This window comes from Linepithema humile, chromosome 4 (genome assembly GCF_040581485.1).
Source record: "Linepithema humile isolate Giens D197 chromosome 4, Lhum_UNIL_v1.0, whole genome shotgun sequence".
In the NCBI taxonomy this organism is placed as follows: Eukaryota; Metazoa; Arthropoda; class Insecta; order Hymenoptera; family Formicidae; genus Linepithema; species Linepithema humile.
The window spans coordinates 10,486,520-10,499,673 of NC_090131.1; the positions used below are offsets into that span (position 1 = coordinate 10,486,520).

The 13,154-nt window shown below is 30.4% G+C and overlaps 1 protein-coding gene and 1 pseudogene across 2 annotated transcripts; one reads left to right on the forward strand and one right to left on the reverse strand.

The window, feature by feature from the left end:
• The first annotated feature begins 1,275 nt into the window (after positions 1 to 1,275).
• Positions 1,276 to 6,432, forward strand: LOC105668590 (calcium load-activated calcium channel-like). Of its 2 annotated transcripts, XM_067354463.1 has the most exons (3): positions 3,357 to 4,245; positions 4,364 to 4,441; positions 4,547 to 6,432. In XM_067354463.1, exons 1-3 carry the CDS (start codon positions 4,185 to 4,187, stop codon positions 4,852 to 4,854), a joined length of 447 nt encoding a protein of 148 aa, XP_067210564.1. In that variant the 5' UTR covers positions 3,357 to 4,184; the 3' UTR covers positions 4,855 to 6,432. The 2 variants fall into 2 exon arrangements, 1 of the variants encoding a protein (XP_067210564.1); XR_010890084.1 differs by lacking the exon at positions 4,547 to 6,432 and having other exon boundaries at positions 1,276 to 4,245; positions 4,364 to 4,440.
• Positions 6,433 to 8,938: 2,506 nt separating this feature from the next.
• LOC136999766 (uncharacterized) lies at positions 8,939 to 13,120 on the reverse strand (annotated as a pseudogene).
• Between the last annotated feature and the right edge of the window lie 34 nt (positions 13,121 to 13,154).

Consider the following 13,154-nt stretch of genomic DNA (forward strand, 5'->3'; position numbering starts at 1 on the left):
ACTTGAAGAATATTTAAAATTCTACAAAAATAAAGATAAATTGAATTTGGAAGACAAACAATTTTTAAATATTATAAACGAAACATTAAAAGAAATCAAGGAAGAAAAAAAATAAAGGAAAACCTCAAATAAAAACCCAATTAAAAATCATTAGAGGCAAATCACGTTTAGCTCCAACGTTAATATACACGCAAAACCCCCCTGAAATTCAAGAGAAAAATGTAACTTATTTAAACCCTAATGAAACCGACAAATACAAACGACAAGTCATAAACTCAATTCTCGATGATTCAAAAAAATTAAACATTATTATGGATCGAAATTACGATTCAGAATTTTTTTGGCTTTTGCAAGACGAATCAGATCTCACGATTTTGAAATCAAAGTCTGAACCGCTCGACAAGAAACAGATCATACAAGATGCACATAATTCGGAATTTGGTGGACATTACGCTCTTGACAAAACACTAACTAAAATAAAAAAAATATTACAACTGGAGCAATATGGGACGTGACGTTAAAGACTACATCGACACATGCGAAACTTGTCAACGAAATAAAGATACTAAGCGACAAAAGTATAAACCGCAAGTGACCGACATTCCCAATAAACCAAATGAAAAAATATCAATGGACATAATTGGACCATTAGAGCCGACGCCAAACGAGAATAAATATATACTAGTAATTCAAGATTACTTAACTAGATATTTAATCTGCGAACCTCTGATTGATAAATCAACAGCCGCGATAATAAAAGCGTTCTGGAAATCATGGTTAAGAATTTTTGGTAAACCTAGAGAAATATTAACTGACAATGCAAAAGAATTTTTATCTGAAGAATTTGATTCATTTCTAAAACAAATGAAAACTAAACAAACTTTAACTTCAATTTATCATCCTCAATCAAACAGAAAAAATGAACGATCGCATGCGATACTAAAAGAATATCTTAGACATTACTCTAACGAACAAGAGCCGTGGGATATAGTATTACCTAAAGCTACCTTATCTTATAACACGACAATCAATCGTACCACGAAATATACACCCTTTGAATTACAACTCGGATATGAGCCGAACTCGATCCTAGAGGAAATGGACGAAGACGAGACATACGAACAGATAATCCAGAATAAAAAATATAAACACGAACAAATTTTAGAGGAAGCGAAAGAAAACATAACTGACTCACAACCCTCTACCTCATATGAAAATCTCGAACCAATCTTACCCAACTCCAAAGTCCTAACTAGAAATTATACATCCTCAGGACTTCAAGCTAGATGGAAAAGACCATATAAAGTAGAAAGGATTCTTCCAAATCAATCTATTATCGTGAATGAACACGGAAGGTTGGTTACTCATCATAGAACTAATGTAAAAATATTTAGACATAGAGATTTAATAATTTCAAAAGATGAAGGAGATGAAGAAGGATAAAAGAACGAACTTACTGCTAACTCCATTATTGCTCATTTTTATAATCATTTTCATAATCATGACTTTAACGGCTAACGGAACACAAGATAACAAATATAATATACAAAAACTCGGTGCTACGGAAACAATCTTCTTCGAATATTTAGGCAAAACGCGAATCTTTCACAAAGAATGGAAAATTGTAATAGGTTACGACTTTGCTCGTATTGTAGAAGAACTAGAAACGATAAACAATTTATATCTCAAAACAATCACTGACTTATGTTTACGTCAACAACAGGTGTCTCATATTAAGTTTGCATGCTCCTCTTATCAGAGACTATTAAAACGAATAAAAAATCTTAGCAACGTCAGGGGAGAGTTACGCAACGCTTTCTATTTAGCGGGCATAAGACTTAACAACTCCTCACGCGTAAGGCGCGGGATTTTCGATTTCGTAGGGGAAGTAAGCAAAACATTGTTTGATACTTTGGATATCTCAGATGCTACCTATTACGATAATGAGTTAGATCGTCTTTATAACGATCAAAAATCAATAATTCATTATGTTAACAATCAAACAAGCATCATCTTAAATGCGATTAATGCAAATAATGCAATGTTAAACAGATCAAGAGATCAAATTGTACGTATAAATGAACAATTTAATAAAGTACGAGATTTATCAAAAACTAACGAGTTAAACATAAGAATTGATGAAATTATGCTAGACTTAGAAATTGCCCTTAACGAATTACGAGAAAAAATACATAACGTAGAAGACTTGATATTCGATGCTAAACGTGGTATCATTAAACCATATGTCTTAACACCTGAGAGACTATTTTCAATACTAAGAGAACACGAACATGTAGATAATTTCCCAGTTAAACTGGAAGAAACTAATTATTTAGCATTAATAAATATTTGTACTATCAACATAGCGTTAAATGACAAACGTGCGTTAATAGAAGTTAAGATACCATTATTAGAAGATAAGTATTTAGAATTAACAAGAATTATATCGTTACCCTTGCATGGATGGATCTTTCATTCTATCATATCTAATAAAAATCCTTTAGTCTTCTTAGATCCAATGCGGCTACATTTTATTCCGATATCTCAAAGCGAAATAGATAATGCTAAAATACTAAATGGTCAAAAATTAATTAAGCAAAATCAACCTGATTATTCTACTCATTATCGAGATAATTGTTTAAGTAACATACTTACTAAACATAGCGATGAGTCGTGTGAAAGAAAATATGCAACTATTCAAAACACAGTATGGATTCAATTACAGTCGGGTAATCAATGGATCGGAATAGCTCCCAAAATTGAAACTCTACATATACTCTGTAAAGATAATTTTCCAACGCACGAAGATATATACGGAAATATAATATTAACCATAGCCCCTGACTGTGAAGGAATATCACTTTTAGCTACAATGAGACCGAGCAATATAATAAATAACAATTCGAAATCTTATGAGATAATCAATGCTAGAATTAACCTGCCAAATTTAACTATTCAAGAAACTGATATTCCTAAAGATTTATTTACCGTGAATATATTAGATAAAGAAAGTATGCAGCATATGGGTAAGACACTCGGAGAGTTGCAAGATATTGCTGATAAGATATTGCATCACCAAAGAATAAAAACATGGAAAGAAAAATTTTATGAATACCTGGCATATGCTGGATACATCGCCCTTGCAGGCATGCTAATTGTATTTCTATATAAAATAGGGTTATTTAAAGTAATTGTTAAAATACTACGATCATTATGCGGACACTGTTATCACAATTGTAGCTTTGGAAATAGCGCACCTACGCAACATGTAACATATACTCATAAGCCAAGCGACTCCCAAGCAAAACCAGATCGTCTTTTATTCAAACTCAATAAAATTTGAGACGACTGTTTTGTTTAACCCGGGGAGGTGTCGGTCAACCGTCGACGCTCTCACCCGCTACTGCGCATGGCGCGCACGTATGAGTCATTTAGACTCCGCATACTTACCGATAATGAATCGAGCCGGCGTCATTAGCATACTGGCGGTTTAAGAAATAAGATCATACCATTGTATCATTCAGAAATAAAAGTTTTATTCTTTAATAGGAACCTTACATTACGACAATAGTCATCGGATTGAAAAGAGGTTATTTGATCTGAAAATCCTAATGTCTGCATGTGATAGCAATGTGCAAGCTTGTTAAAAAAAAGACTGATTTCACGCTATGTCCGATATTCTGAATTAACACGAATGTATTTAATACCATCGTGAAGTGCATAATTTAATTCTGATACAACGTGACTTATATATTGTACAGTGCATACGTAGTCACTTTTAACGGAAAAGAAATTCAATGAATTAACAATAATCCAACTGTACTGGAAGTACACAAGTATTGTAATTTATCACTGTACTGTTTTATAATAGCTTCGTCAGTGATAGTCATCGAATCGAAAAGAGGTTATTCGATCTGAAAATCCAAATGTTTGCATGTGATAGCAATGTGCAAGTTTGTTAAAAAGAAGACTGATTTCACGCTATATCCGATATTCTGAATTAACACGAATGTATTTAATAGCATCGTGAAGTGCATAATTTAATTCTGATACAACGTGACTTATATATTGTACAGTGCATACGTAGTCACTTTTAACGGAAAAGAAGTTCAATGAATTAACAATAATTCTTGGTGTTAATTGTTGAATTATATAAACTTCGAATAAAAAATTTATTCCCAAATATGTGGGCAGACACCATCCTTATTGTATTTATCAGTATATGTACAGCGTTATTGGGTAAAGGTAAAAAACATAAAAAGCAATATTTTTATAAATGTATTTATAAGTTGAAAAAAAAACAAAATAATTTATTTAATTTATTTATTTGTTCTAATATATTTATTTTATATATATTGTTTAGGTTTGACATGGTTAATGGTGTATAGAACTGAAAAATATCAAAAATTAAAGGCTGAAGTTGAAAAGCAGAGTAAAAAATGTAAGTCTACAAAATATCTATGAGGTATTCAAGATATTTATGAGGTATTATATGAGGAATTGTATATACAAAAAAATATCTGCATAAAGTGATTTTGTTTGCCAGTGGAAAAAAGAAAAGAGGCTCATGGAGACTCTTTGGACAAGCAGCAGAAGAAGAAGATAGAACGCGAAGAGGAAAGATTAAAGAATAATAATCGAGACTTATCTCTTGTAAAAATGAAATCCATGTTTGCTATTGGATTTGCGTTTACGGCACTGTTAAGTATATTCAATAACATATTGATGGACGAGCTGTTGCGAGATTACCGTTTGTTCCAATCAGCTGAATACAAGGTTTATCCCATAGAAATCTTCCAGGCGATGATTATACGGAATGCTCATTTATATTTTTATACATATTATGCACCATGAGTATCAGACAGGTAAATTTAATTTGTTTCTTTGAATACATTTGGTTATGTATTAAACATATTTAAAAATAATAATAATTTTAATTATTTTAATAATTTGGTTATGTACATATTTAAAAATAATAATAATTTTAATAATTTTAATAATATCTCAAATAAAGATTTTTATTTGTATTTGTTAAAAGTTTATGATGCAAATGATCAAAATGTGGATCCATTAAAAAATGAAATTATTTAAGCATTCGAACACCTAAAAGCGCAACTCATATTAATAAGAGTTTACGATGCTGCGTACAAGAATACAACTATGCATTGAACAAGAATTCCAGTATTGTATTTGTTAATAAAATGATAAAAAATGAATACATTATGTACAAAAACAAAACAGAAAGTAATAATTCATAGTAGGTTTCCGATCCATATGATAGAGATATGAGTGCGTGCGCTCATATGTTACGTTTGGCTCTTCAAAGGAACGGCAATTGCTCAGAACGTCACATTAGCTATTAATTTATTGCTGGTAAAAGTATATATTTTATTTCACGATGTTTTCTGTGCTTTTGCATTTTTTAATATTTACATTTTTTATAATTTTTTTGTGCCATCTTTTTTATTTGGTAATTCTTCTGCTTCCGTAAAAAAAATTATGTATTATTATGTAAATATTAAAATTTGTTTTAAAAAATAATAAAATTATAATAATAATAATTGTAATTTTATACCATCCAGTTTTCTTTTTCTAGGAGTATTTACTCCTTTTAATAGCAGAGGAATCGACATACGTCCTTCTTTCTTTTTTATATTCTTTCTTTTTTATATTCTTTCTTTCAAATCATTAATTATTAAATATGGCGGATCAGCTATAAAATCATCATAAAATTATCAAAATTATGTGAACACATACGTACGTGCGCAAATAATTTTATAAAAATAATTATTTTAAATTAAAAGTAATTAATAAAAAATATCAATATTTTTATCGTTACTTTGCATGCATCCTATTTTTTTAATTTTATCTCCCTTTATCAAATCTAGATCGCTATACATATCATCGGTAAATTCCAGAATATGAACTTCCAGCTTAAATAAACCATCTGTTATCGACCCACAACCAATAATTTTATTCAACTTATTATTAAAAATTTCAGAAAAGTTGGTTTTAACATATTTTTCCAAAATTGAAACATGTAAATGCATGATAGTGAAAAAAATGTAAAAAGCTTGAATTTTATTAGTATTATCATAATGTAAAAATAAAATAATTATTAAAGAAATAAAATTTATAAAATATTTTGCGTAAAAAAAATTTTTTAAGTAGCATTTTTGGAGCATTTAGATATAAATAAAAATATAATTAACTAATGCGATCGGTGCTATTCAAAACGTCTTTTATTTGGATTGCTTTAGATTTACCACTTAATGTTTTTATTGGTTCGAAATATCCAAGATTGGATACAATCGTATTGCTACGGATTGATAACTTGTATTGAACGTTTCCATTATTAAATAGATTATTTTTTGGTAATCTTGCCTGTGCACCATCTATGTGAATTATCTAACAAAAACATTTAAAATTTAAAACATAAATTAAAAATTTTTTTTTTGAGAATTTTTTTTTATTTAGAACATTTTTTTTATTTCGAACATTTTTTTTATTTAGAACATATTCTTTACTTTATTTCTTATAATAATAATTTTATTTAGAACATATTTTTTACTTTATTTTTTATAATATGCCCCCCCCCCCAAAAAAAAAAAAATTTAATAATGTGTCCTTAATTTCTATTATTATTTAATTTTATTATTATTATTGAAATTATCCCAATAAAGAAAATGAAGCAGTGCCAATTTATTATATTTACACTTCCCCATTCGAAATTGACAAAATTGACAAATAAATGTGTTCAAAAAGTTCCAGGCTTGATAAATAAAACATATTGTATTTATTTTTAATATTTATTCTATACGATCTTCTTAAAAGTAGTTCCCTTTCTGTACAATGCACTTATGCTAACGCTTTTTCCAGCTTTGGAAACACTTTTCATAGGCTGATTTTGATTTTGAGAAAGAAGAATAGTAAAAGAGGAAGTAGATGATCAACCTATAAAAAATGTTTCTGAAGCTAGAAGAAGCGTTGGTATATACAGGGTGTCTGGCAATAATCGCCCCACCGGTCATATACAGGTAGAGGAGGTCAAATCGAGTAGAAAAGTCCTTTACCATTTTTTGATTTTTGTAATAAGTACTAAGTAATTAACGAAAAAAGATTGGTGAATCCGTGCAAGTAAAGCGCGCGCAGCGAGAAGGACATCCCACTGCTATGCGATCACTAGGCGCGCGATGAAGCGTTGGGAGGAGCGCTCTACAAATGACAATGGCAACATACGAGCGGCGCGTAACGCTAGATCCTTGTGTCCTAGTGATCGCGTAGCAGTGGGACGTCCTTCTCACCGCGCGCGCTTTACTCGCGCGGATTCGCCGATCTTTTTTCGTTAATTACTCAGTACTTATTATGAAAATTAAAAAATGGTAAAGGACTTTTCTACTCGATTTGACCTCCTCTACCTGTATATGACCGGTGGGGCGATTATTGCCAGACACCCTGTATACATACATATAATGTATGTGTGATTAAAAAATTCCAGGCCTTGATAAATAAAACAGGTTGTATTTATTTTTAATATTTATTCTATACGATCTTCTTAAAAGTAGTTCCCTTTCTGTATAATGCACTTATGCTAACGCTTTTTCCAGTTTTGAAAATACTTTTCATAGGCTGATTTTGATTATATTAATAAAGTTATTTATCAAAGCCTGGAACTTTTTAAACACACGTACATTACGGATACATTTTTATATATACGTAGGTATGCATGTATGTACATTTGGTCACAGGAATACCTTAACACATGAATTTGCATGAGTATCAAGGCACATTCAAATTGCCTGCTTCGATTCTACATACTTCTTGCATCATGACTGTGATTATGCCTCACGTGTGACATATATCAAAAAGTATGATTATTTGTTTAATAATATGTCACAATAAGTATATCATTTAATTATATTATTTACTTTTTATAACTGTATTTTGATATATTATTTAGCGGATAATTATTGCCTTTGACATATGTCATACAAGAGGAATAATCATAATTATGATGCAAAAAATATGTAAAATCAGAAAACACCGTTTGAATGTGTCTTGACTTTCATGCACATTTATGCGTTAAGGCATTTCTATGACCGAGTGCACATTGTGTACATATAGTGTATATATAAATATTTACATGGTTGGACATCACATGGTGTTCCACATTTTTTATATCATCATTCCATGTAACTATTTGTACTCTTCGTCCTGAATTATTATTAAGATAAAATTTGTAAAATTTATATTGTTGGTTGTTTCCTACTAAACGTGGAGATTCTATGCCGTCCACATAGCCTACAATTTCACTGTAAAATAAATCAAAAAATTATCTTTTTAAAAAAAAGGTAAAAAAAAAGGCGCCAAGTACACGTTCTTGTTACAACCAAAACAAGTTATATTTTATTGTTTTTATTGCTTTATCTGTCCAAAAAATTGTCGTACATATTTAGAACCTTTCCAAAAAATCTGTCGTATATATCTAACCAAAACAAAAATTATATTTTATTGCTTTATCTATCAAAAAAATTGTCGTACATATTTAGAACCTTTCCAAAAAACCTGTCGTATATATCTAATTAACTGGGACTAAAGAACTATGAAAAAAGTTGTTAACTATTTCTATAAAACTCTTCTATAAAACTCTTGTACATAAAGCTGTCGTATATATATTAACCAAAAAAATTGTACTTTTAAAAAAAGTTGTATATACCAAATAAAACTTCGCTATATATTCTGCCTATAAAAGAAATGATATCAGAAAATGACGCCAAGTTTAAATAAAAAACCTTTTCAAAAAAGTTGTATATTAACCAAAAAATTGTACTTTTAAAAAAAGTTGTACATACCAAATAAAACTTCGCTATATATTCTGCCTATAAAAGAGGTGATATCAGAAAATGACGCCAAGTTTAAATAAAAAACTTTTCCAAAAAAGTTGTATGTATATATTATTCTATAAAACTCTTCTATAAAACTCTTGTACATAAAGCTGTCGTATATATATAAAAAACAAAAAATTAAAATAAAAAAATATAAAAAATTTAATCAAAATAAAAAAATATTTATTATAAAACGCAAAAAAACTTGGCGCTGCTAGAAATTATATCTGTTTTGGATTTGTGTATTCGTTTTAATCGATTATATTCAACAATAGCTTCACTAGCTTCTATAGAGGAAGGGTCAAAATTGATCAAATGCAATCCATCTGAAGATGTTACTCATGACAATGCAACATAAACTTGGCCGTGACTAAATACAGAATTACCTATGTCCATAATAGCATTCTGCAAACTCAGGCCTTGGCTTTTATGAACAGTAATTCCGTAACTTAGACACAATGGAAATTGTTTTCGAATAACATATGCTTTCTCCATCACCGCAAATTTGACATTTACTCTTTCAATTAAATATTCTAAACCTGATGGCAAAAGAAGCTTAATTTTTTCTATATAACCGTTAGAAATATCTTGTACAACTGAAATGACTTTAGCAATTGTACCATTAACAAGACCCAAACTAGCATCAATATTACGCCTTATCATAACTTTTGCCCCAATTTTTATAACAATTTGTTTCGAAAGCCCAGCTGTTTTAGAATTATCATCATCATTATTTTCCAACACTTTTAATATTTTCTTTTTTATATATGGAATACATTCGATTGTATCTTCAGCAATTAATGGCCGGTTTATGCTTCGGTCTTAATCTTAATATTAAGAGTTAATAGTATAAACGTAGAATGCCATAAGGGCGTTTATACTTCCCTAGTCTTAATCTTAGTCTTAATCTTAATCTTGGAAAGATCCCATCTTTTAACTTTAGTCCCTAATGTCCTAAGGCCGGGCCAATGAGGTAAGTCTGACGTCCGACGCAGCACGAAACCGCGCGAAATAATGGTTTTCGATTCTTGTAAAATACGAAAATGAGTGATGCTGATTTAATTAAATGTGTCCAACAATTCGATGTTGTTTGGAATAAAAAAAATCCAAATTATAAAAATAAATTAGTGGTGAAGAATAGTTGGAACGCTATTGGAGAAGTGCTAAATTTAAGTGGTAAGTTAGTATGTAGAATCTAACCTCTTAAATTGAAAGAACAAAAACTGTGTAGGAGTGTTTTTATAGTTTTTCTATTACAATTTGTGGTTAGGTTAGGTTTTGTTACATTTGCACATGCGTAGTCCGAATTTCCAGGGAAGCATAAACGAGTCCTTAAGATTAAGTTAAGACTAAGACTAAGATTAAGATTAAGACCGAAGCATAAACCAGCCATAATATTTCTTTCGAAGCAATACGACTTAACATTGCAGCATTCAAAACGTCACACATGTGACAAGTGGGCAATAAACAAACGGTATCTGATGGCAAATTGTTAATAAAATCACATAATTCATTTAATCTAGATTCGAAGGAATCTTCTGTAAAAAATATTTTCCTATTTTCCAAAATTTCATAATCAGACTTTGTTAATAAACCAATACGAATTCTTGACAATAATTCACGATAAGACTCATCTTCTTGCTGGCGCATATTAATTGTCAACTCATCGTAATCAAATAATGTAGTCTACAAATTTACAGTCTGTAGGCAACCGATATATTTGTTAACTTTTTCATTTGACAAATCTTTAAAGACAGAATCTTCATGTACAGGAGGCAATTGAAGCAAATCTCCAAACAAAAGAATATGCTTTTTACCAAACCAGCCATCATCACAATCACTTGAATCAAATATTTCAGACAATCGAAGATGTATGTACATTAAAGTCAAATTAGATATCATTGATACTTCATCGATTATAAAAAGAATAACATCTTTAAGTTCCGCTCGTAAAAGTTTTAACACATGATCAGACAATCGTTTATATTTAGGAGTATTACCATGTTCAACAGGTAATTGAAGCAATCTATGAACTGTCAAACCGTCTATATTAAACGCTGCTATGCCAGTAGGTGCTGCTACAGCAGTATCTTTTTTGAGATTTTGTTTTATCCAGCACTTAACAGTTTTAATTAAATAACTTTTTCCAGTACCACCTTCTCCACTAACATATAATCGCAATATTGATTTATCTGACCCTATAATAGTAATAACTCTATCGAATACTCTTTTTTGATCTATATTTAATTTTGCAATCATTTCTGATACATCAATATCTTTAATATTTTTATCACCGAGATCCTTAAAATCTTGCATCGCTTCACCAGCTTCTATATTTTGAACACCTATTAGATTGTCAGGATCATCTTGCGACTCATGTTTTTGTACTTCATCTAAATGTTGCTGCACTAACTCTTTAACATTTTCAAATGCTTTTTGCAATTCTTCTAGTTTTTCGTGATATTGTAATGCTTCTGTTAAATGTAGTTTTACCTTGTGAAATGATTCTGCATAAGTATCACATCCATTTCTAAGCTCTTCTAATTCTCTCCACGGTTCGAACAGAAGTAATAACGCAAAGAAATACTTTTCCGGTTGTGTATTAACATTATATCTATAATGATTAATAAGATATCCACGCTGTCGTCGTCTAAGATATCCATTTTTAAATTTATAGAATTCAACAAACTTATTTTGTGGTTTGATTTTTGTAATATCATACCATTTTGCAAACTCATAAAGAGACATACATTCTAATTCTTTTGGTCTCTGTGGATAGTGGTTATCTATCAAAGATTCACAAAATATATCTGTCGATTGATCATCAAGTACTTCAATCTCTTTACAAGTTTTCAATTTTCTACATCTTATTCGATTAACATCTAACCATCTAATAGTTGTATTTGGATCAGTTCCATATAAAGCAATACCCAGTAATGTATCAGCAGCTTCAAGAGCTCCACATTCTCTATTACTCGTGAATCGCAAGGCAATACTCCAAAGATAGCTCATCAATGATTTATTCGTATTATTTTTAGTATTAATAATAGTATCAGACAACTCACATTTTCCCGCTTTATTCATATATTTAGTAATGTACCAGGTAAGCAGTGACGACTTTTCGCCAATAAATTGTATATCCATATTTCCTTCCCATGCAGTAAGAAGAACAGGATTATAATCATTTATATTACTTTCATCTTCAGTTCGCGGAAGATCATAAAGCCTGCTTCTATGTTTTAATTGCTTTCTACCTGCTATAGCAGTTGTGACATCTCTTATACTTAACGTTTCAGTGACAGGACGAGGAAATCCAAAACGACATCTCCGAACAACTTTACGTCCAACTTTTTTAGAACGGAGACAGTAATCATTATGTTTGTGTCGTTGATGCGTATTAACACGTCTGTACAATAATGGTGAAATATTTTTATCTGGCATTTTACAGCTTATATATTGTAAAATAAATTTGGAAACTTCTTCAATAGAAGATTCACCAAGAATTGGAGCATTTTTTATCCAAATTAATAAATGAAAATGTTGTATGCCTCTACCTTGGTATTCTCGTTGCCAAAAATAATGAGTGACTTCTCCGATCGGATGATCTTTGGAACAAATAAAGTCAAGCATCACACGAAACGTATTATCGAGAAATCTCGATGTTGACACAGGATCTCTAGCAACAAGTACACTGGTGCATGCCGAAGAATCGCACCATCCATTTACTTCACGAATATATTCACCTAACTCTTCCCATAACCATTCAGCGGGACTTAATGTTAGAAACCATGTTGCAGGTCCGTAATGTTGTGTCATACAGTTTAAATTATTTCGCGGTTTACTCCAGAATTGTTCCGTATTCCTTAGTGTCGAAAATATTGTGGTTAAATCGGATTCTAACAATTCTTTGGACATTGCTTCTAAATATTCCGCAGCCGTATAACGAACTTGTGGATTAGTTACATTCATCTTATGAAAAATTCCACGATTTAATTGACGGATATTCGTATTATTTAACAAAAAGAATAGGTATTGTTGATTTAATCTATACTGTGGATGTTTAGACATCAAACGACATTTAACAAATTCATGATCATGAAGCTTGACCTGCCTAGTTTCGTGCTGTCCATTAATACCAAAAGAATATAAATCTGGAAAACATAACAAATCCAAACATTTCTCACGATTATCCAAAGGTAAATCATAGACTTTTAACATTTGATATAAAGCTGTTGCAGTTTTATTTGTTCTCTTTTCATATAATGGATA